Here is a 24,248-nt window from a genome sequence, read left to right on the forward strand (position 1 = left end):
GAAAAACCTACAACTAAAGACATTGCAATCGTGACTTGATAGAGCTATGTGTAAGACTATACGATCTAATCTGCTCTTTTCCTGTTTATAACAATAGGGAGTGATTCGACAACTCTTACGCGCAGATCAAAGACTATGTACATGCAACCTCGCTGAGTTGTCCTTGTTTAGTGCCTGATCGAGCAGACTTAAGATTAAAGGCAATCCAGTCTTTCCTATATACAGGAAACCCACTACCACACTCTCCATCCCTTTCTAAAACTGTGAGTTGAAGGACATTAGACCGCTATCTCTAGCATGTAGCAGAGCCCTCGTTTACGTTGTTGATGCTCTCCTGTTATGCAATGATGCCTAACAACCAACTACATAAGGTATCGAACTTGTTTGGCCTTTGCAGACGCTTAAAATAGATCTCGCGGCCCGGATACGGACAATTATTCCTTAAAAATCCTAATCATAATGTAAGGCAAAATAAATGGGTGAAGGGGTTAATATACATTACCTTAACTTTATTGACAATGCAGAAGAGAAATATGAGGTGTGTGTAAGTTTTGTGTACAGAGATGTGTAGAAGAAACTTAGCTACATGATAATTTGGTTAGTTAACGTCGTAAAGTGAGAACGAATATAGAAATTAAAATCAATGCATTACACTTCTTGAGAATAACCAAGGCTTGATGGAAAGCTTGCTCTGTTTCAGCTCCAAAATCTCTCAATGTCGTTCATCTCACTGGAAGTGAGAATTTACATTAAAAAAAAACAAACCAAGACGGGTGTGTAAACAACAAACAGATGTATTAGTTTAACGCTCGGGAAGTGAGAAAGTCTTTTACGTTTCGAGCCTACGCTCTTCGACAGAAAGGAACACAGAAATAAACAGGGAGAGAAAATAGAAAAAGGTTTAGTGGCTAACGATCTCTCGTGGCGAATCACTGGAACCCAGTCGAACGAACATGTATCTTCTATCTTTTATACTTGTTTCAGTCATCGGACTGCGACCATACTGGGGCACCGCCTTGAAGGGTTTTAGTCCAACAAATCGACCCCAGTGCTTCTTTTTCATTAAGTCTGGTATTTATTCTGTCGGTGTCTTTTTGCCGAACCGCTTAGTTACGGGGACATAAACCTACACCAAGGGGTGGTGGGGGAAAACACACACACACACACACAACTAGCTTCCACAGCTTCCGTCAACCAAATCCACTCACAAAGCTACGATAGAAGGCATGTGTCCAATTTGCCGCGTGTTGGGACTGAACCCGAAACCACATGGTTGCAAAGCGGGCTTCTTAACAACACAGCCATGTCGGCGCCTGGATTTCTAATAAATTTGGCAGGGAGGACTTTGTTGTCGACGTGTTTAATCAGAGATAAATGGGGAAATAGGAAATATCGTTAATATCTAAATTCCCAAACTTCTTTTTCATTGATTGAAATAGCAAAAGATGCTGTAATGTGCACTGATTTCACTTATCGGAACCAGTGACACTCCATTTTACTGAGTGTGTTTAAAATTATGAAAATATTGACTGTATCCTTCTGAAAATGGACCTTTGCACCCGAAATATAAAGGTTTTTTAAACTTCCTGTATTGTTAGAGGCTTTCCTCATTTCTCAATTTATTATTCTAAAAAAATACTATTTATTTTATATTAAATTGACTCGGGACCCGCACTCCACATTGCCGAGGGCCGTATGTTTGATACCTTTGTGTTATTTAATGCCATATCCGACTCTTTACGTTCTGAGTTCAAACCCTGCCGAGGCCAACTTTGCCTTTCGTCCTTTTGTGGTAATAAAACAAAGTACCAATCAAATATTGAGGTTGATGGTATCGACTGACGCCCTCCCCCCCCTCAAGCTTCTGACCCTGTGTCCTAAATTAGAAGAAGTTATTTTATATCTTTCGTAATAAAGGAGGATGACATTTCATGCGCGCCCGCACATACATACATAGCGAATTGACAAGCCATTTTATGGCAGCAACTAACTGCATTTTTCTTTATCGATATCTTAATATATTTTATCGACGAGCCAATATGTTGTCTTTCCATATGCTTGATACAATAACTACTTCGAGCTATTTACGTTGTTGCTCGATTTACTTGAAGTAGTAGTCAGAACTCTCTTAAAAGTACAACCGACTGTCTTGAAAAAAAGACATAACAGTACACATCGAATTTCTTTATTCCATGGTACACTATGCCTGCAGAAAAATCGATATGATCACGCCTGAGATACTTTTGTTTATACATCTGCTCAAACAGAGACAGCTTGGGGTTAAAAGCAACAGCAAGACAAAATTGAATGCAATAAGTGTTGATATTGTAACTCGTCTGTCTTTACGTTCTGAGTTCAAATTCCGCCGAGGTCGACTCTGCCGTTCATTCTTTCGGGATCGATAAATTAAGTACCAGTTGCGTACTGGGGTCGATCTAATCGACTGTCCCTTTCCCCCAAAATTTCGGGCCTTGTGTCTAAAGTAGAAAAGGATATTCTAACGTTTCTAGAATACAACTGGAAAATAAAAGCTTGGTTTTTAATATTTGTCATGAAATATGTAATCTCCAATAGTATCGTGCCAGCCACTTGTCTTGTTAACGTTAATGGTATTATCATATTTACTCGTCTGTAGGTCTCTCCCTTCATTTAGTGTTAAACCTTGGCACCATAGTTTTCCCGGTAGTTCCAGCGTATAAGTCGCATCTCAGGTTGTTGTTTTTTTTTATACATGAATAAATACGGTGTTTTTTTCTTCTCTTCATTATATTTATGGAATTTTAATTGATAAAAATTTTGCTTGGGTTACGTTACGTATGTTAACCCATCCCTTCTATCTTATTCCATATGTTTGCATATTTTGCGGTCGTTTTAAGTCCACTAGTATGGTGAATAATGCTGACTGGATACACTGAAGAACTGTGTGCGTTGTGTGTGTGTGTAACAATTATGGATTAAATATTTATTCACTCTCAGATTTATCATTGAGTTCTTTATTCCCAACGGTTTAGACATGGCTTCTTTGGACTGATCACTCCTTGGAATATGCATATTCACAGACGACAACATACGCTGGTGTGTTGCCAAGTACTTAGCAAAGTCGCATTGGTGGCTGCCAACTTAATGCTGTCAGCTGAAGGTTTACCTGTTTCTTTGGAATGGTCGTGATTATAAAATAATGGCGTGTCTTTTAGTACTGTTGTAAACCCACGTATCTTTTATTCCAGATATCTCATTTTTCAGCCAAGCAACACATTTAATGCGAAAATTTTAATTTTCGTTTATTTTATGTTACTTTCATTCGTTTCGGTCATTGAAGTGCGGCCATGATGGAGCACCGCCTTGAAGGATTTTAGTCAAACAAATTGATCCACACACACACACACACACACACTCGTTTTTGTTTTTTTAATCTGGTACATATTGTAACGGTTTCATTTGTCGAACCACGAAGTTACGGGAACGTAAACAAACCCATACCTGCTGTCAACATAGACACACCTAAATATATATACACACACACATGCACACACACACTCTATGGGCTTCCACAGTTTCTGTCTACCGAATTCACTTACAAGGCACTGATCGATCAGGGGTTTTAGTAGTGGGCACTTGTCCAAGGTGCCGCGCAGTGGGACTGAACCCAAAACCACGTGGTTGTAAAACTAGATTCTTAACCACATAACCATGCCTGCAATTAATCATTAACCTACAATGTAACCAGAATTATATAATAAGTATGGACTATATGGATTAAAAAGTCACAAAAGGATGACTACACAATGGTTTGGATTCGTAAAACGTTGACAGCATATTAGGGCCTCCATCGGTCAAAGATGACCATTCATCTGCTCTTTATGGGTAAACCTGAATAAGATTTAATCTTTTTTGGTTTTTGAGAAGGACAAGCAGTTTCTTATTTCTTATGTACACTCGTCTCCCTTCGCGATACCAAATTTTATTCAATATAAAGCCAATGACTTGAACCAATACAACACCAGGTGTCGTTGCAGGCTTTGTTGTCAGAAGGCAATGTGAGCTGGAATAGATATTGTATGGCATCTTTGCCTGACACTTTAACAGTTCTACTGACCCACCACCTTGAGTTGGTTCTTTCAATTTTATAGATTCCCAAAAGGATGAAAGAATATGTTCCGACTCTGCACTGAGATTTGAACTCGAAGCGCAAAGTCCAAACAAATATCACAGCACATTCTATCTTATGCTCTAACAAAACTGTCACTATTTAAAATTGAAACAGAATAATTTTCTGACTCTGCTGTTTTGTTTTGTTTTGGAAGGCTGAGATGACACTCTGCATCAAGGGGTTAATTACACTGGTGTTGGCTGAGTTGATATTGTGTAGTGACGGTTCAGCCTTGCACAGAGATGGCTAAATCTTGTGTGACGTACAAATCCATCACTCTGGATATTCCATGCTTGTATCTGGTTGATAACCACAGCAACGGCCATTTTTAGATTTTGGGTGCTCACAAGTCCTGGTGCTGTACTGAATTAGTGGGCATCCAATTCCATTGAACTATGACGAAATTGTATTATTAATGGGTCTCATTGCTGCAGTACTCCTAGCACCTACTGGAACTTACCTCAGCACTCTGTGAGAAGTCTGTTGCATTTCTTCTACCTTGTTTACTGGTGTATGTCTGAAAACCCTCATAGCAACCTTAGTGGAGGTAAGGAAGCTGGGGGTCAAGGCGAGGAGTAGTTAGTATTAGTTTGTTGTCACTTAACTCAGATCAATCATAATCGAGCAGACATATCCTCAAAGGCATTCCATTCATGGCCATACCATCTTAAACCTTTGCCTGTCCAAATCATTTTCATAAGTTTGTCATAAATGTCCATTCTTGTTTCCAGACTTTTAGTCAGCCAGTTTCATATGTTCTGGAGTAATATAAAGTTTTCCTTTCATAAGTCACCAAATTAGTTTGGTAAAAAAAAAAATTTGGAATGATTAAGATATGATACATGGATGCCAGAGGGATATGTTTTAACACATGTCACAGGACAGGGAAGCAGTTATGGAGAAGACACATGGAATAATTGTTTCTTTTGGACCATTATCCTTTGTGTCTTCTCTTTAATATGGTGGAGTGTGATATGAGGGAAATTTATCTACTATTTCTTCCGACTAGGTTAAACCAATGCTCCGCAACCTTTTTTAACTTGCAGTACACTTATTTTCGTTTCAAAATTTGGCAGTACACCTGAACTAATTGTTTAGGGGAAAAAATTATATTCAGGTCACACTATGGCACACCTAGCTCTAGGTTAAATGACAGCTGAGATACTCTCTTTACATTGTGTCCACTAGTTAGTCGCCTCCAAGTTACCCACCCATACATGTCATACCAGCACGATCTTTTGATCTCAAGCACACTTCTGTTAGAAATAAAATTAATCAACAAATTGTTCAACCTGTTTTAGAAACTGCCAGATTTCCTTCAAATGACATCCTGCTGTCTTAAAATCTGAAATGACCCATTACTCAATGTGGTTTTAGAAGATGGTATCCGCAGATCACACAAGTTCAACAAACTCTGTGTAGTTTGCAAAGTCATACACACAGCATAAAGACACTGTCAAAGCTGATACTTCTTGACCTGAATTTAATGACTCATACACAGTTATGTCTGAGTCAGTCTGTATGCTTTGTGCTTGTTAGAAGTGAACAGAAATTAAGTCACAGGCAATAAATTCACAGGGACAAGTCAGAAAGAAAAATTTAAGTTATATTTCAATTAACTTAGACATTTAGTTACTGTAATTAAACGAATAATATTTGAAGTGGCATATTCACAGACAACTACATAACTTATACACATTGACAACACTATAATGGCTTCACATGTGTGAAAATATGTTTTGTTCAATATCTTAAAATGGACTCCAACACAGCAAAAAACAGGATGTGTATGTGTGTGTGTTAGCCAAAAGAAATTGTTTGTTTAAGTAACACATTGTCCTCGATAAAATCAATCTACAACAAAAGAACTTTGAGAAACCAATTAATCAATTTATTTATTAACTAAATATTTAATTGATAATAAAACTGAAATACAGCCTGTGGATATGTTTTAACTGGCAGTATAGTTCTCTCACTATCTATTCCACATCACTGATTTCTTCAATTTGGATCAGTTGGTACTTTTTACCCAACTATAGTCCTTTGTTCTCAGCAGTTTTCACTCAGGCTGATGCCTCTAATACCTAGTTTTTCTCTCAGCTCATTCAATTCTATATCATCCATGACACATACAACAGAACACACTCACCTCATTTCTTTCTAGCCTTGACACATCTTTTGCTAAATTGCACTTCATATACAAGCATCAATATGTAATATGTGTGTGTGTTTGTATTAGCATACATATACAGAGTGCAGTGAATAAAGTGTCGTCTAAATTACACGCAAATGAAAATAACACTGACATCTCATTTTAACAGATATATTTACCAAAATTACATAAAAATATTTCAAAATACTAAAGAGTAAATTTATTTAATAAAATCACCATTGACTTCAACCATGGCCTCCAGATGACTTTAGAATTTCTTGCAACTCTTCTGGACAGTCTCCTTGTTTAAGTTGGTAAATGCTGCCATAATCCTTGCCTTCAGTTCATCTTTGGTGTTATAATTTTTGTTAGTCTCTTGCTCAACTGTGCTCCGCACGTAATAATTAAGGGGGTTGCAGACGAGAAGTTAGGTGGCCAGATGTTAGGGCTGATGTGGTCGCAGAAATTGTCTGACAGCTATGACTGGGTTCTCCTACTTGTGTGACATGGTGCAGAGTCCTGTTACCAGACATAGGGTCTTCCAGCAGCAACCCTTATGACCCAGAGCAGCACTACCTCCTCCAGGTACTTGATGTAGGCCTCCATGTTGAGTCTGAGGCCATGTGGAAGGATGAATGGAAGCATAACATTGCCCTCACTAGTGATCACTCCAAACACCATGATGTTGACTGGATGTTTGATTTTTATCACGCTCGGTACATGTCCTCAGATTGATACCCAAATACTCTGAAATGTTCATATTGGAGCTTCCAAAGCAAATGCCAAGTAGTACATCGTCATTTCCAAATTTCTGGTAGATGAATTGTGTCATGGTGCTGTTTTCTCACAGACAGTGCCCAACTGACCCTATTGTACTATGTAGTCAACAAAATCAAAAATAAAACAATGCACATGCACTAAATTAAAAATATAAAATGGCAACAATTTACCCATCACACCCCATATGTATTTGTTTCAAATTTTGGCACAAGGCCAGCAAGTTTGGGGGAGGAGATAAGCCAATTACATTGACCCCAGTTCTCAACTGGTGCTTATTTACATAAATATATCTTAATAACAAACAAGCATAGTTAGGTGCGGACATGGCTGTGTGGTAAGATGTTTGCTTCTCAACCACATGGTTCTGAGTTTGGTCCCATTCCATGGCACCTTGAATAAGTGCCTTCTACTATAGGCCTTTGGCCCACCAAAGTTTTGTGAGTGGATTTGGTTGCAGGAATCTGTAACAATTATAAACAGGGCAAAATGATGAACAACCTTAATCAATTTTCAAACCTTATTGGGTTCACATCAGAGCCATCCACATCATTCTGACAGTCTCCAGAGAAACAAGCAGCTAAACTGTTTATATACTCAACAAATTTAAGCAGTTACTCTATGAAGGGGTCCCTAATTTGCATACTGAAAGTGTTTAACACTCTGTAAATACCATCAGCCTGTCAATGGGGATCTTAGTCCACACAGTATCAAGGTATGCTATAATAAATATGTAGCATATGATATAATTATAAATATACATACATGTGTTTGTGTGTGTGTGTGTGTGTGTATGTGTGTGTGTGTGTGTGTGTGTGTGTGGCTACTTGTGAATCCACCACAGATTGCTTCATTCATTGCACGACCTGAAAGCCTTCACACCTCCTGAATTTTAGTTAATGTGTACAAGGGTTGATGTTACTGTGCTGATATGGACTTGTGATGAAAGCCTGTTGACACTTCCTTGGTGTAATAGTGTTGACAATGAAAGGTACAATTGACAAAAGACTTGATACAGACATGTGCAATTCATATCTAAAAATTTTTCCAAAAGAGCAAAATTTCTAAAATCAAATATTTAACCTTTTAGCAGTCTCATTTCTCTCTCAAATATAATATTTATTTATTCACATTAGTTTCAAGTAATCGTGCATTTTTGTGGCTTTGAGGTTTAAATGATATGATTGTTTAATTTTAGAATGACATTGTAGAGTAAGTATGAGAGGTCAGATCTGGCCAGTTCGAACATACAAGAGGCAGAATATTTTGACCTGATATGACTGGTTTAAATGTTAAAGGTATCATCATCGTTTAACATCTGCTTTCCATGCTGGCATGGGTTGGACAGTTTGACTGGGGACTGGCAAGCCAGGAGGTCACATCAGGCTCCAATCTGATCTGGCAATGTTTCTACAGCTTGATGCCCTTTCTAATGCCAACCACTCCAAGAGTGTAATGGGTGCTTTTTACGTGCTACCAATACAGGAGCCAGTCAGGCAGCACTGGCATCGGCCATGTTTGGATGGTGCTTTTTACGTGCTACCGGCAAAGGAACCAGTCAGGTGGCACCGGCAACAACCCACGCATCAATAGTGCTTATTGTATCCCACCAGCATGGGAGCTGTCAGTTTTATTTCTGTTGAGGAATCATTGAATGCTAAATTAAAAAAAGAAAACCACTTTGGATGTCCAAGCATTTATAGATGCCAAGATACCAGAATAGCCACAGGAACTATCTACCAATCAATCACAGAAGCTATCTATTATTGATCAATTCGTATAAAGCAACAAGTTGGTAGAAACATTACCATGCTGGACAAAATGCTTCATGGCATTTTCTTCATCTTAAAGTTCTGGATTCAAATGCTGCCAAAGTGAACTTTGCCATTTATTCTTTCAGAGTCAATAAAATAAGTACCTGTTGAGCACTGGGGTCAAAGGTATTAATTCCCCCCTACACACACACACACACACACACACACACACACCTCAAGCTTATTAGCCTTGTGCCAAAATTTGAAACTCTTATCAATCAATAAATCACTGAAATTATCTGCTAATTAATCAGCCAGTGTTGGCATTTTTACATTCCCATAACATTAGCACTTCAGCAAAAAGAGATTGATGCAGTAAATACCAGATTTAAAGAAAAATTAAGTTTGACTAAATCCTTCAAGGTGGTGCTACAGCATGACCATAGTCCAATGACTGAAACAAAAAGTGAAAGAGAAAACTATACTCTGTGTGTGTGTGTTTTGTGCATATGTGTGTGGTTGTTTGTATCAATCTGTATATATGTAAGTCACCAATTTAGGATGTGTGTGTATGTATATATGTCTGTTTGAGTTCAAGATATAGTGTTGTTTATATAAGTTTGGCCATGTTAATCTTTTGCCTTCGGTAAATCTATATTTTCAATAAATATGAATAAATATTATAAACAAGTCAAATAATGAAATATTGACTTGCGAAAACAATTAACTTCATTCTTTTTTAGTACGACAGTCTTAAGATTGTGTGTACGTGTGTGTGTGTGTACATGAGTGTCATCATTATCATCGTTTTACATCTGCTTTTCTTGCTGGCATAGGTTAAATGGTTCAAGAGGACCCAATGAATCAGAGAGCCACATTCATGTTCCAGTTTTTCAGTCTTGGCTGGATGCCATTTCTAATACCAACCATTTTACAAGGTGTACCAGGTACTGTTTATGTAACACCAACACTAGCAATGGGATCTTACACCTTACAGAGCTAAAGAACCTTCATGACTAAAAGGAGAATAGGACAGAGTGAATCCGTGTGTATGTGTGTGTATACACAGGTGTGGCTGTGTGGTAAGAAGCTTGCTTCCCAACCACATAATTCTGGTTTCAGTCCCACTGTATGGTGCCTTGGGCAAGTGTCTTCTACTATAACCACAGGCTAGCCATAGTCTTGAGAATATATATATATAACCCTAACCTCTTCACCACACATCCCTGCCTATGTACACACACACACACATCTGCAAAGGGGTCTTCTTTCTGTTCCTGTCTCCCAAGTCCTCTCGTAAGACACTTGGTGAAGGTGCCATGTCAAGGAACTGAACTTGAACCCAAGTGACTGGGAAGCAAGCTTCTCACACCACCATCATACCCTTGTATGTGTATGTGTGTGCACTCACATATACACGCACATGAAATATATAATCACAGCTGGACCTTGATTATCCAAAGGAGAGAGGTGTGGGGAAATATTTTATTTAAATAACTGATTGTTCACGATAACTCATCTGATCATATACAAAGGAAATCATACAAAACCTGATACGATAAAAAAAGCCATTTTTTTCTGAGTTTTTATGTCTTCAATCAATAACATCTCAAACTCATCTGTAAAACCTCAATTCTTTCTCACCGCAGTCTAGATCAGGGGTGGGGAAACTGCTGCCTGCAGGCAGAGTTGCACCTGCGAGCACATTTTATTGTGCCTGCAGGCCAATATGCTCATAGGTGCAAAATATAATAAATTTTTCATTTATAAAATTTATACAATATTCATATGCCTATTTGTTCCATAGGTCGTGTTTCCACTACGATTCAAAACAGTTAGACTCGAACAGAAATCGTCCTGTAATTGCCATTTGAATGAAAGTTTTGTTTTCTCTATAAAACACATATTGCTAGGTTTGTACCTCCCCCCTTAAGACCCAACTACACTCTAGCTGAAAAATATAGAATACCTCATAAGTAATATAAACATCCTGAATTCAGTGGCAGCGTTAATGAAGATGTTACATGTTATTTTAATGTGTTAAACTTATCTTTATTAATGTATATCGAATTATACATAGATATATACAAGATTTACACAGATATAAGATTCAGAACTTGTGGTCTGCCTGTGAACCTTCTTCATTAGAATTTTTTGGCCACCACACTAAAAAGTTTCCCACCCCTGGTCTACTTTCCCCACTCCTTTGGCTCTACTCACCCTACTTCAACCTTGGTCTTGGTTTTCTTTTGTCCTTTACTTGCTTTGTGCATGAGACTGTGGCCATACTCTATTGCCAACCTGCTAAGTAACAAGGATGTAAACACACCAACACTGGTTGTCAAATGGTTGTGGGGACAAACTCAGACACAAAGACACATACACAAACACATACACACACATGCACAAACACACACATACACACAAATACAAACACATACATGCAAGCACACACATACACACAAGTACAGCCACACATACACACACACACACACACACGTGTATACAACAGCCATCTTTCAGTTTCCATCTTCCAAATCCACTCACAGGGCTTTGGTCAGCCTGGGGTTATAGTGGAAGACACTTGCCCAAGTGATAGTCATGATTTTCCTCGTAGTCCTTCAATTCCAACTTATATTCTGGGTCTGCCACTACACAATGAATGTACTCGGTCACCCCCTTCACTCCTTATACATCCACTTTTATAGCATTGTCCCTCAAGTCTATTTTGTCACATAGTTCTTTGTTTTCTCAATTGTACAATATAATGGTGCCACATTAGACTTGAACCTATTTATAAATTGTGTCTAGGTACAGTCTTGTTCATATTACATTCAGCATCTTGGGAAGAAGGAAACTAATACTGATTAGTTGGTAATTACCACTGAAACTGTTTAAATCCTTGTCTTAAAAGATCCTTGGTAGGGCTTCATTTTAGTGGAACTAAATACATACTTTCTGTTTATCTCTACTCTTATCATCACCTTTAACTTGTTATTCTTGCACAGGTTGAATATTCCTACCCACCTCTGATTGAAGGTAACTCAGTGGACAGTCATGAACTACCCGATGAGTGGCGCCACCTACCATCTCTTGCTCTCCCTGATGGAGCACACAATTATACTAAAGGTAAGAACAGTTGTTTACTCTCTTTATCTCTGTTTGTGTGTGTGTGTGAGCATGTTATGTATATGTATGTCTATATGTTAGCATATTTGTCTGTATATACAAGCATACTTGTGTGTGTGTATGTGTTTGCATATGAATATGAAAACCTATGTCATCTGTGCACATCTGTCTACTGTATACTTATATTTTGGCGTTTGTGTTTGCATGCACTTGTGAAATTTTAATTTTGTGATAATGTATAGTGTGGTATCATGAGGGAAGGATGATAACCTCCACTTCATCCCATAGTAGAGGGAGACCCAGGAAAACATGGGATGAGGTGGTGAAGCATGACTTTTGAACATTAGGCCTCACAGAGGCAATGGCAAAAGACCGAGACCGCTGGAGATATGCTGTGACTGAGAAGGCCCAGCAAATAAAGTGAGTTCACAGCTGTAACCTACACCAGAAAACTCCAATCCCTTCTTCTATTGTTATTTCTGTTCTAGACTCACACTTCCTTCCTCCACCTTCACCTCCAACTGATATTTCCAATTGGCTATACCTTCACCTGTGTTCACCCCCTCACTGCATTTCTCTCTAATCCAACTGTCACTTGCTTAACACACCCCTATGAACTCACTTACTTCACTTTTATTCACTTTCCTCAGACTTGAGGGTATGGTCTGACACCTCTTGACCATCACCCCCTTTTTCTTCCATCTCTGGTAAACATGTATCTCCCCTACATCAAGTCACCAGCTTCTTTCCCTCTGTCATGTGGCTGGGTGGTAAGAAGTTTACTTCCCAACCACATGGTTCCAGGTTCAGTCCCACTGCATGGTACCTTGGCCAAGTGTCTTCTACTATAGCCTTGGGCTGACCAAATCCTTGATGGTAGATTTGGCAGACAAACTGAAAGAAATCCATCGTATATATGTTTGTGTGTGTGTGTGTCTTTCTGCCTTTGTTTGTCCCCCCCACCCATTGACAACTGGTGTTGGTGTATTTGCATTCCCATAACTTAGCAGATCAGGGTCTAATCCATACTTATTACAAAGTGTCCAATGGACAATCCTTGCTATATTGTTATGACATCTCTTATATTCTTTCTGGACTAGTGGCGTACATTGACTGGTAATATGCCATACAGTTTCACTATTTTGTCCACAAATTCTGCACTTATCACTTTCTGATGTGTTGTCTATTCTGTATTTAATCTAATTGGTTCTTAATGCTTGCTCTTGGGCAGCACAGATTAGAACCTCCGTTTCCAGTTTTAAATCACTTTTAGTCATCCATAGCGATCTTTTTTTCTCTGTCTGTCTTATTTTCAACATCCTTATGAAATTGTTCATGTATTCTTTTCTTTATCCACCTATTTTCAGTTTCATTCATTCTCAAGTGCTTGTACAGTGTTTTATCTTTGCAATCTTCCTTCCTACACAAGCCTGATCTTCTTACTTCCAATAATAGCAGTTCTGTGGCATTTTTTACATACCATGCTATGTTGTTTTCTTCTGCTCTAATGCTGTGTTCACATCCTATCAGCCCTCTTCCCCCTCTTTTCCTTGGTACATACAGTCTGTCAGTGTCATTTTTTGGGGTGGAGTATCCCATATCTAGTCAGCAACTTCCTTGCCTTTCTGTCCAAGCTGTTTAGTTTGTCTACTGTCCATGCGATTAACCCTGCTCATTATCTAAGGAGTGAAACCGCCCAGGTGTTGATAACTTCAATCTTATTCCATCTGTTTAATTTCGACTTAAGGATCAGTCTCAGTCTGCACAAGTACTCCACCTTAAATTATTATTATTATTATTATATGTTTAACTTTTGCTTTACATTTCAACAAGTTGGCTCCAAGTCTCACCCAGAGACCGCAAGAGACAACAAGTTAGAAGTTATAATAATGGCCTAGAGTGCCATTATTATTATTATTATTTTATTATTATTTTTTTTTTCCAGATACCATATTCTTTCATCTCCCATCCAGAGATGGTGAATACAGTACTGTATATGGTGTGTCTTGCTACCAGCAGATGGACTCAAAGGTCAGTTATTATTAAATATGGAGTTTTATTATTACAACTACTACTACCACATTGACAATGACAACAACAGATACTACTACTACTACAACAACAACTACTGCTAGTATCACTAATAGTAGTTATTGTTGCTGCAGTAGTAGTACACTACTGCTACTACTATGTCAGCTACCACCACCACCACTACTACTATTACTACTACTACTACTGGGATTTGAACTCAAAACTTAAAGACTTGAAACAAAAACTCCAAAGTACTTCTATGATGTTCTAGATTCTGCCAAGCTATTGCCATTGAAATAAGGATAATAATAACAATAATAATGGTTTTGGATTTTGAGACAAGGCCTGTAATGTTGGGGAAGAGAGTAAGTCAATTACATTAACCCACGAAAGGTTGACCCCCCCCCCCCCCAAGTCAGCCTTGGCTGAATTTGAACTCAGAACATAAAGCTGGAAGAAATGCCACTAAGCATTTTGTCCAGCATGCTAATGAGTCTGCCATCTTACCACTTTAACAAATGATTAACTTAACCCTTTCATTACCAACCCGGCTGAAACCAGCTCTAGCTCTGTAGTACAAATGTCTTGTTTTCATAAGTTCTGAATTAAAATCTTCCACTAAATCTTAGTCACAATTTATGTTCCTAACACTAGCTTAATGATAACTAAGTTATTTTACGAAATTCTTTGTTCTATTTAAAATTAATTGAAAGAGACCCAGAGCATCTCAACAGAAATATGGTAACAAAAGGGTTAACAAATGATTAATTTAACCCTTTCGATACCAACCCAGCTGTAACTGCGTCTGGCTCTGTAGTACAAATGTCTCGTTTTCATATGTTCTGAATTAAAATTTTCCATCAAACCTTAATCACAATTTATGTTCCTAACACCAACTTAATGATAACTAAGTTATTTTACTAAATTCTTTGTTATATTTAAAATTAATTGAAAGAAACACAGAATATCTCAACAGAAATATGGTAACAAAAGGGTTAACACATTTGCAGCCCCATGGTACTGGGTTCAGTTCCACAGTGCAGCATCTTGGGCAACTGTCTTGTATTATAGCCTCAGACCAACCAATGCCTTTTGGCTTTTTGATTGACAGAAACTGAAAGGAGACTATCATATATATGTGTGTGTGTTTGTATGTGTCATTGAGTTGTGTGTTTGTCCCCTCCACCATCAGTTGACAACCTGTGTTAGTTCGTTTGCATCCTTGTTTGACGAAAGAGAATGATAAGAATAAGTACCAGATTTGAAAACTAAGTACTGGGGTGCCCCAGCATGGCCACTCTCCAGTGACTGAAACAAGTAAAAGACAAAGATATGTTGTATAATTATAATCAGTTGTGATGACAGCAGTTGCATGTTCTAATCCCATGTGTGTCTCTGTCTTTCTAGGACCTGATCACCAGATCGAAGGAAGTCACCAGAAACACTGTACAGAAAAGCGTGTGTGTTCTTAGCAAACTGGTAAGTCATTGAAGCAGAAAGACAGACAGAAATTTATAATTCACTAAATTAATATAAAAAGTATGCATACAGACTTTCAAGTTGGGTATGGGTGGGGTCTGCATTATTAAAATGGATTCATCATTAACCTTCTGATTTGTGCAAAACAAAATTAAAATAAACGAGGCATTCAGTGAGCATAAACCTCTGCCAAGGCAACACCGTCCTCTCAACGATTAGCCAGAGATTATTTTAAAAATGAGAATATCTGAAATTAACTCAACTGCGCTCACAAACGAGAATACTAAAAATTAACCCGACTGCTCTCAAAAATTAAGTAAAAAAAAACAGGAAAAATAATCCAGAATCCTTGTCCGGTACCGACCAGATCGATCCCAAAATCTAATCAGTTCATGCCAGTCATGAAGCCAAACATCCCTGAAGGTTTTATCTGAATCCATCCATACATACATACATATATATGTGTGTGTGTGTGTGTGTATATATATATATATAGGATCAGAATCGAAATCGATCAATGGAAATTGCAGATGTGTTACCAGTGCCGGTGGCATGTAAGAGAACCTTCCATTTCGCGACCGTTGCCAGCGTCGCCCCGACTGGCCTCATGCCGGTGGCACGTAAAAAGCACCATCCGTTCGTGGCCGTTTGCCAGCTCTGTCTGGCACCTGTGTGGGTGGCACGTAAAAAGCACCCACTACACTCACGGAGTGGTTGGCGTTAGGAAGGGCATCCAGCCGTAGAAACACTGCCAGATTTGACTGGGCCTGATGAAGCCTTCTGGCTTCACAGACCCCAGTAGAACCGTCCAACCCATGCTAGCATGGAAAACGGACGCTAAACGATGATGATGATGATGATAAACACATACATACATACATACATACGAGGTGTGCCAAAAAGTTCCTGGTTTTGGATAAAAGAAAATAGAGGAGAATCAGTTAATTATAATTTTATTCAGCATATTCCCTTCTCAGATTCACACTTATTGCAGGGGTCCTTCGTTTTTAATCTAAGCCCTATAAAAGAACTCGGAAGGTTGGGCCTCCAACCAGACCTTTTGTGATACCCTTAAAGCCTAGAATTTTCCAGCACGTTCTTGTCTATCTTTTGTCCTCTCATCATCTACAGTGTCTACTTCCCAAACTCTGCATTATAAACATTGTTCTCCAATCCTTCTTTTTAAAGCCTACCTCCCATTGAAAGTCCCACTTTCAGAACTTGGCCGAATTTTTGCCCCTACAGATATCAAATATTCAAGCAAAACCTCTCATGTCTCCAGTCTAGGATTGGTCAGCAAATGTCTTGGATATCATTCTCCTCCTTCCTTTCTGGCTAACTTATTTCTAAAAATGACAGCAGTGGTGATGAGGAGGAGGATGTTGAATTTGATGATAATGATGAGGACAAAGGAGAAGGATACTGGTAAATTCGATCATGGTGTTGAATTTAATGCTTATGGTACTGCATGGCCGAGTGGTTTTGGGCATTGCACTAATGATCATGCTTTTGTGGTTTTGCTTTCCAGGCTGGTTGTGCATTGTGTCCTTGAGCAAAACACTTCATTTCACATTGCTGTCATTCATTCAATGCTAAATGAATAGCCCTGCTGTGGCCAGGCACCTCATTTAGGGGAAAAGGTGGTGATCTCAGCCATAGAAACAGGATAATTGACTTGATGAGTCAGGACTTGGGACTAATATCCAGGGTTTGGTGATGTGGATGAGTGTGTTAATGCAGCTAATGATGAAGATGATGAAAATGAAGATAATATGCTTATTTGTCTCCTTTTTCTCCTTTCTCTAGCCCTTTTATGGATTAATCCAGACCAAACTGGAATTAATTACTCATGCCTACTTTGATGAGAGAGACTTCAGTAAAGTGGAACTGCTCATTGACACATACCGCAACCTCAGTACATTGCTGACAGACAGCCAGACTGACAGCACCAAAATCTACCTCGGTGAGCATACCTTCCTGTTGTTGTTGTTGTTGTGATCATTGTTATTGTTGTCTAGGTTCGTTAAGGTGTCTATGAGTGGTCTTTTTCCAGAGGCAATTCAGTGACATGCCAACCCATAACTGGGACCCTGACAGGTAAGAATAGACCTGGAAACTAGTGATTAAGAGGTTCCACTCTTCTTAAAACCCTGAACTCCTGAACTAGGACCTCACTACTAGATGCAATTTAAGGTCATACACCAGACATTCTTCTCTACAGTGTCCAAACCTGGACTGTGGAAGAAGGAATTTCAAGATCACTTTGATGTCATATATATCGGACTTCTCATAAAATCTCCAAACATCTCTCAGTGTGAGCACAAGAACAATAAAGAGATTTATGAACATATCCCACCCATCTCTACTTTTATTGCTGTACAAAATTGGCTTTTTAGGTGCCTACTATCAAGCTGAACACCAAGCTATACCAGAGGCTCAACATTACTCATGTTATTGGCAGACACACACAACATTAAATTGAGGACTTACCAAAGATAATGAGGGACAGAGATTCTGGATGTGATGAGGAGAAACACCTCTCAATTGCAGCTGCACGAATCAGAGACATTGTTGAGAGACAATTAACTGTTATATTTAGCAGGCCACCTGACAAACTAGAGGTTCCCTTGATAATTCATGAGGTCCCTATTTTAAGGACACAAAAAAAGTTGTTAAGAGAGACATAACTTACATTTAGCAGGTCACATGACCACTTAAGGCATCCATGATTGCTAATGAGGTCCCTATGTTAAATACAAAGAGAGATTTGACTGCTGAATTTATCAAGTCACAACTTAGATGTTCCCAAACTCCATAAGGCAGCATTTTAAAGGTAGAAGTGAAGAAAGATTGAGCTGGTTCAGAAAATAAATCCTTATTCCCCATCACTCATTCAGTCACCATCTTCCAAAATATATGGGTATTCTTTTATTGGTTTCAGTCATTTGACTGCGGTCATATTGGAGCACCGCCTTTAGTCAAACAAATCGACCCCAGGACTTATTCTTTGTAAGCCTAGTACTTATTCTATCGGTCTCTTTTGCCAAACAGCTAATTTACGGGGGACATAAATACACCAACATCAGTTGTCAAGCAATGGTGGGGGAACAAACACTGACACACACACATATACAATGGGCTTCTTTTAGTTACTGTCTACCAAATCCAATCACAAGGCTTTGGTCAGCCTCACACTATAGTAGAAGACACTTGCCCAAGGTGCCACGCAGTGGGACTGAACCCAGAACCATGTGGTTGGGAAGCAAACTTCTTACCACACAGCCATACGTTTACATTCTTTTATTAAGTTGTCAGTTAAATTCGTTCCCCCCTACCCCCGACACACACACATTTGCTTGAATCCTTTTCAGTGTTATTTGACTTAACGTGAAAAATATTTTTATTGTAGTGTTTTATGATTTTTTTCTTGCTCTATTATTCTTCTACATCATCATCATCATCATCGTTGTTGTCGTCATCATCATAAATCAGTTTTCCATACTGACATGGATTAGATGGCTTGGTAGTTGCTGGCAAAGCTGGGAGCCATACCTGTCTCCAATTGTCTGTGTTTGGCATGGTTTCTAAAGCTGGATGCCTTTCCTGCTGCCAACCACTTTACAAAGTGTACTGAGCGCTCTTTTACTTGAAACCAGTATCATAGAGGTCGCCAGGTAATTTACAAGACATGACCCCACACCTTGGGAATGTGAGTAGTATTGAGGAACAGAAAAAGGAAATTACTGTCTTTTAAATATCACAACGTAAGATATTCAGCAACAATTGTTTGTTCCTTCTCAAGCCACACCTGGCTCATAAGAGCCGGTTTCCCGGTTTCCTTGACATATAGGTTCTCCACCTGGACGGGACACTGGTCTGACGCAGGTGAGCTGCAAGATGCAGGAGGAAAGAGTAAGAGAAAGTTGTGGCGAAAGAGTCAGCAGAAGTTCGCCATTACCTTCTGCTGGAGCCGCGTGGAGCTTAGGTGTTTTGCTCATAAAAACACACATCATCCAATCTGAGATTCAAACCTGCGATTCCTCAACTGCAAGTTCGCTGCTCTAACCACTAGGCCATGTGCCTCCACATTCAGCAACAATACTTTGTAGTAAAGATTGTTTGCCAACATAACAAGGAAATCTAGCTAGATTCCCTTGTTCAAAAATATAAGGACACGGATGGTGTCGTATAGCCAGCTGGAAACAATGTCTCCTGGGGCAAAATTACAGCAACATTAGTCCTAAACCAGGACTACCATGTTATGTTGGCAAACAATCTTTATTACAGAAAAAGGAGTTTTGCTTTAGATTGGAAACATGGCTGCCTCAGGAGGGAGAGAGAGTGTTGGTTATCGTTTTGGAAATTTGATTAAATTTTACCTCTTTTTCGGCATATGACAATGGGATGCCATGTAGAAAAAGCGAAAGCAAATGACACCATCTGACAATCCAAAATCTTTGATGCCGTTCTTGTTACTATGATTATTGTTGTTGTCATTGTTATTGATGTTGTCACCATTATGTTGTAGTTGTCATTACTAAAACCTCCCTTCTACATTGCTTTCAGGTCTTCCTGCTCGGGACCTCGTTATACTTTATCGTCACAAGATCCTCATTTTATTTAAACTCCTTCTTCTGGAACGACGGGTAAGATGATGATGATGATAATGATGATGATGGTGGTGGTGATGATAGGGATTTTTATTAATGGAAACAAGGTACAAGCTAAAAGTACCGTTTTGGATAAGTTTGCTGTCTTTTTATCATCAGGTGAGCTGGCAGAATCGTTAAGCACATCGGACAAAATGCTTAGCAGCATTTCTTCTGGCTCTTTGTGTCTTGAGTTCAAATCCTGCTGAGGTCAACTTTGCCTTTTATCCTTTGCGGGTTGATACAGTACCAGTCATATACTGGGGTTTGATGTAATTGACTTCTTTCAAAATTGCTGGCCTAACAACGAACCAGCATCCCATTTAGAGTGACCATTGTGATCTTAGTCACTTATGAAAAGTGGGTAACCAGCCTTATAAGTCCTAGGATTAAAGGAATGTTGCCAGAGTGGCTAGGTGGCTTCCGTGCTGGTGGCACATAAAAGGCACCATTCGAGCATGATTGTTACCAGCATTGCCTTACTGGCACTTGTGCCAGTGGAACATGAAAAACATTCGGGCAAGGTCATTGCCAGTACCGCCTGACTGGCCCTTGTGCCAGTGGCACATAAAAGCACTCACCACACTCTCGGAGTGGTTGGCGTTAGGAAGGGCATCCAGCTGTAGAAACTCTGCCAGATCAAGATTGGAGCCTGGTGCAGCCATCTGGTTCGCCAGTCCTCAGTCAAATCATCCAACCCATGCTAGCATGGAAAGCAGACGTTAAACGATGATGATGATGAAATATATATATATATATATATATATATATATAAGAGAAAAAATAAATTCAAAAAGAACAAATCAACCTTTTGAGAGATCCAAAAAGAGAGAAACAATGATTTCTAATAAAGATTCATCATATTCATAAAAAAAACAGCCAGAGCAAGTAATAAGAATATGAAAATAATAGTTGAAAGATATCATTATAGGTATAAATATACCATAAACAAGTATATAAAAATCGAGGAGAAAAAGATGTTGAATCAGAATTAGATTTAATACAAAATTGGATTCAATACATGCACACATTTCAAAACACAATACAAATATGCAAGAAAAAATTATAATCATAATAATTATAATTAAATTTATGCATTGTCATTCTCATCAGTGTGAGGAATTTTTGAAAGGACATCAAAAAAAGGTTTAATAAAATAAAATAAAAATGTGACACAATAAGGGAGAATAAAGATGGGGTAATAGGGAAAAATCAGATATTTACAAACAAGTTGTAAAAGGGGAAAAAAATAACAGTGAATTGTGCATGTGTATTGAATCCAATTTTGTATTAAATCTAATTCTGATTCAACATATTTTTCTCCTCCATTTTTTTATACTTGATTATGGTATATTTATACCTATAACGATATCTTTCAACTATATATATATAGTTTCTATTTTCTTTTTGAAACATATTTCTATTATATATATATGTATGTATAATGTAAATAGACATACATGAACCTCATATGGCACATCCTAATTTGTTTAATCAGTTATTCACTGAGAGTGCTCCATAACCAAGTGGAAAATAGTTGGAGCTATGACCAATATTTGTTTGAAATAAACAAACTAAAAATGATTAATTTTCAATATACTTGCATAAAGAAAATTTGTATATATTTATCATATAACCTAACAGGATCTCTGTTCATGTGTCCCCTTCATCATCATTTAATGTCCCCTTTTCATACTGCCATATATTAGATCAGGGGTCACCAAAGAGAGTCTGAGGGACTCCCTAGGGGTCGGCGAGGAGTTACAGGGGATCAATGATAGCTAAGGGGTCAGTGTGTGAAAGACCAGCTCACCCAGATGAACTGCCTGAAATTCCTAGTCAGCACCATGCTCATCCCTCTCGCTGATGTTGTCAATTTTAATAAAAGATATTCCAGCAATATGATGTGTTTCTTCACATTTTCTAACTGTGAAAACAATTTCATAAAAAAAGTTTAATGCTGTATACTCATATTCGTAGTTTTATATGTAAAAAGTGTGTCATCTTCAATAGAATTTCTTAATTTGCCGAACATGTATATTTTAGCTAATATTTTAATTGCCAGCATTAGTACCTGGTACGCATTTAAGATATGGTATGGTAGGGTAGAGTATTAAGATATTTTAAATGAGGAGGGTGGTCGATGCGGAAGGAAAAGTGGCTAAGGGGGGCAATGTGGAAGGAGAAGTGGCTAAAGGAGGGGCGATGTGGAAGAAGTGGCTAAAGGGGGTTGATGCAGAAGAACAAGTGGCTAAAGGGGGGCAATGTGGAAGAAGTGGCTAAAGGGGTGAGGGTCGATGATCGAAAAAGTTTGGCGATCCCTGTGTTAGATGCTTCAACAGTTGAAGACCATGTCATGCTCCAATGTTTACTTAGGCATGGTGTTTTTACAGCTGGGTCTCTTTCTTGATGCCAACCACTTTACAGAGTACATTGGTGGAGTTACCTTGTAACTTGCAAGACTAAGGGCCAAATGGGGCTCTAATCACTAAAGGAGAACAGCAGATAGGGGGTGCAAGTATACTTGGCAGGATGATGAAAGGGTGTAAAGTATGGAATGTGGAACTGGGTGGTAGTGGAGAAAGTAACAAAGTAGGGATCAACTGGGAGAGGTAATATGGACAGGACAGGGGATAAGGAAGGGATTAGTATCAAGGATTAATGAGAAGGGGAGGGACAGAGAGGTAAGGCTATGCTAAGGGCTGTGTAGGGAATTCCACAGCTAACTCATGTTATAAGGGCAAATATGAACAGATGGTGTGAGGGAACATGAAAGAGAGATTAATGGGGGAAGGTGAGGATCCAGTAAGAATCATTGGAAGAAATTTGTTGCCACACCTGCATCTATTATATACAAGGATTGAGAAAAATAATTCCTTACTCAGAAATGGTGAGGGTTGGCACCAGGAAGAGTATCCCACCATGGAATATCTACCTAAACAAATTTGCATCTGACATTCACTTCTGTATGGAAACTTGGAAAAGTAGATGTTAAAACAATGAGGGCAATGACATTGCTGATTTTATGCCAATCTAAGAAGCCATTATTAGAATTTTAAATCTTTAATATTTTCTTTAATTTACGTTTCTCCTTGTATAATTCATGTTATTTTATTACCCCAACTCCATGGAAGCAATATTTTTTTAATATTCTTCGGAGTACTTTCAGTCTTTTCTTATTGTTCTCCTCTTCTTCTTCCATTATTATTAAGGTAACAAGCTGGCAGAATCATTAGCACTTCGAGTGAAATGCTTAGCGGTATTTCTCCTGCCTTAACGTTCTGAGTTTAAATTCCATTGAGATCGACTTTGCCTTTCATCCTTTTGGAGTCGATAAAATAAGTACCAGTTGAATACTGGGGGTCGATGTAATTGACTCATCCCCTCCCCCAAAATTGTTGCCCTTGTGGCACAATTTGAAACCTTTATTATTATTATTATCATCATCATTTATGGTTTCCTTTCATTATAACTTTATTTCAGCTGCCTTAGTACTTGGCATCCTCCGGAGGCCAAGAGTCACAAGAGCACTTTTGTTTAGCTAAACCTATCACCACATTTATTCCATTTTAGATGGAGAATGCTTTCCGTAGTATATGGGCTGTACCCATCAAGGTTATCTCTTGTAGTTCACAGAGATTGGAATTACCAGGGAGTTGCTTAATTTACTTCTCAGATCCCTTCTTTATCATTCCCAATACACCAATTACTACTGGTAATATCATAGTGCTAAGCTTCCACATTTTTGTGATTTCAATTTACAGATCTTTATAGTGAGACAGCTTTTCATATTCCTTTCTTGAGACATTTTGATCTTGTGGGACAGACATGGACAAGTTCCTCTGTTGTAGTCCTTGTTCACAATGTCTGGTTGATTGGAGTCAATTTTTCTGTCTATTTGTATTGGGAAGTTCCAAAGAATGATGACGCCCTCACCATTTGCTACATCCTCTGGATGGTGCCTGTGCCACTTATTATTATTATTATTTGGTGAGCTGGCAGAATTGTTAGTGTGTTGAACAAAATGCCTGGCAAGTTTTCTTCCTATTTACTGCATTCTGAGTTCAAATTCTGCCTAGGTCAACTTTGTCTATTATCTTTTGGGGGTCAATGAAATAAGTACCAAT

The 24,248-nt window shown here is 38.5% G+C and overlaps 1 protein-coding gene across 2 annotated transcripts in view; it reads left to right on the forward strand.

Moving 5' to 3' along the window:
* Nucleotides 1-24,248, forward strand: part of LOC115216442 (late secretory pathway protein AVL9 homolog) — a 48,998-nt gene that overhangs the window by 2,926 nt on the left and 21,824 nt on the right. For both annotated transcript variants that reach the window (XR_003882076.2, XM_029785781.2), the window contains exons 2-6: nt 11,842-11,962; nt 13,908-13,993; nt 15,401-15,472; nt 17,279-17,435; nt 20,039-20,118. Coding sequence is in view for 1 of the 2 variants with exons in the window: in XM_029785781.2 (XP_029641641.1) it covers nt 11,842-11,962; nt 13,908-13,993; nt 15,401-15,472; nt 17,279-17,435; nt 20,039-20,118 (516 nt within the window). In the remaining variant the exon portion in view is untranslated. The remainder of the gene's footprint in view (nt 1-11,841; nt 11,963-13,907; nt 13,994-15,400; nt 15,473-17,278; nt 17,436-20,038; nt 20,119-24,248) is intronic.

This window comes from Octopus sinensis, linkage group LG10 (assembly GCF_006345805.1).
Source record: "Octopus sinensis linkage group LG10, ASM634580v1, whole genome shotgun sequence".
Lineage (NCBI taxonomy): Eukaryota > Metazoa > Mollusca > Cephalopoda > Octopoda > Octopodidae > Octopus > Octopus sinensis.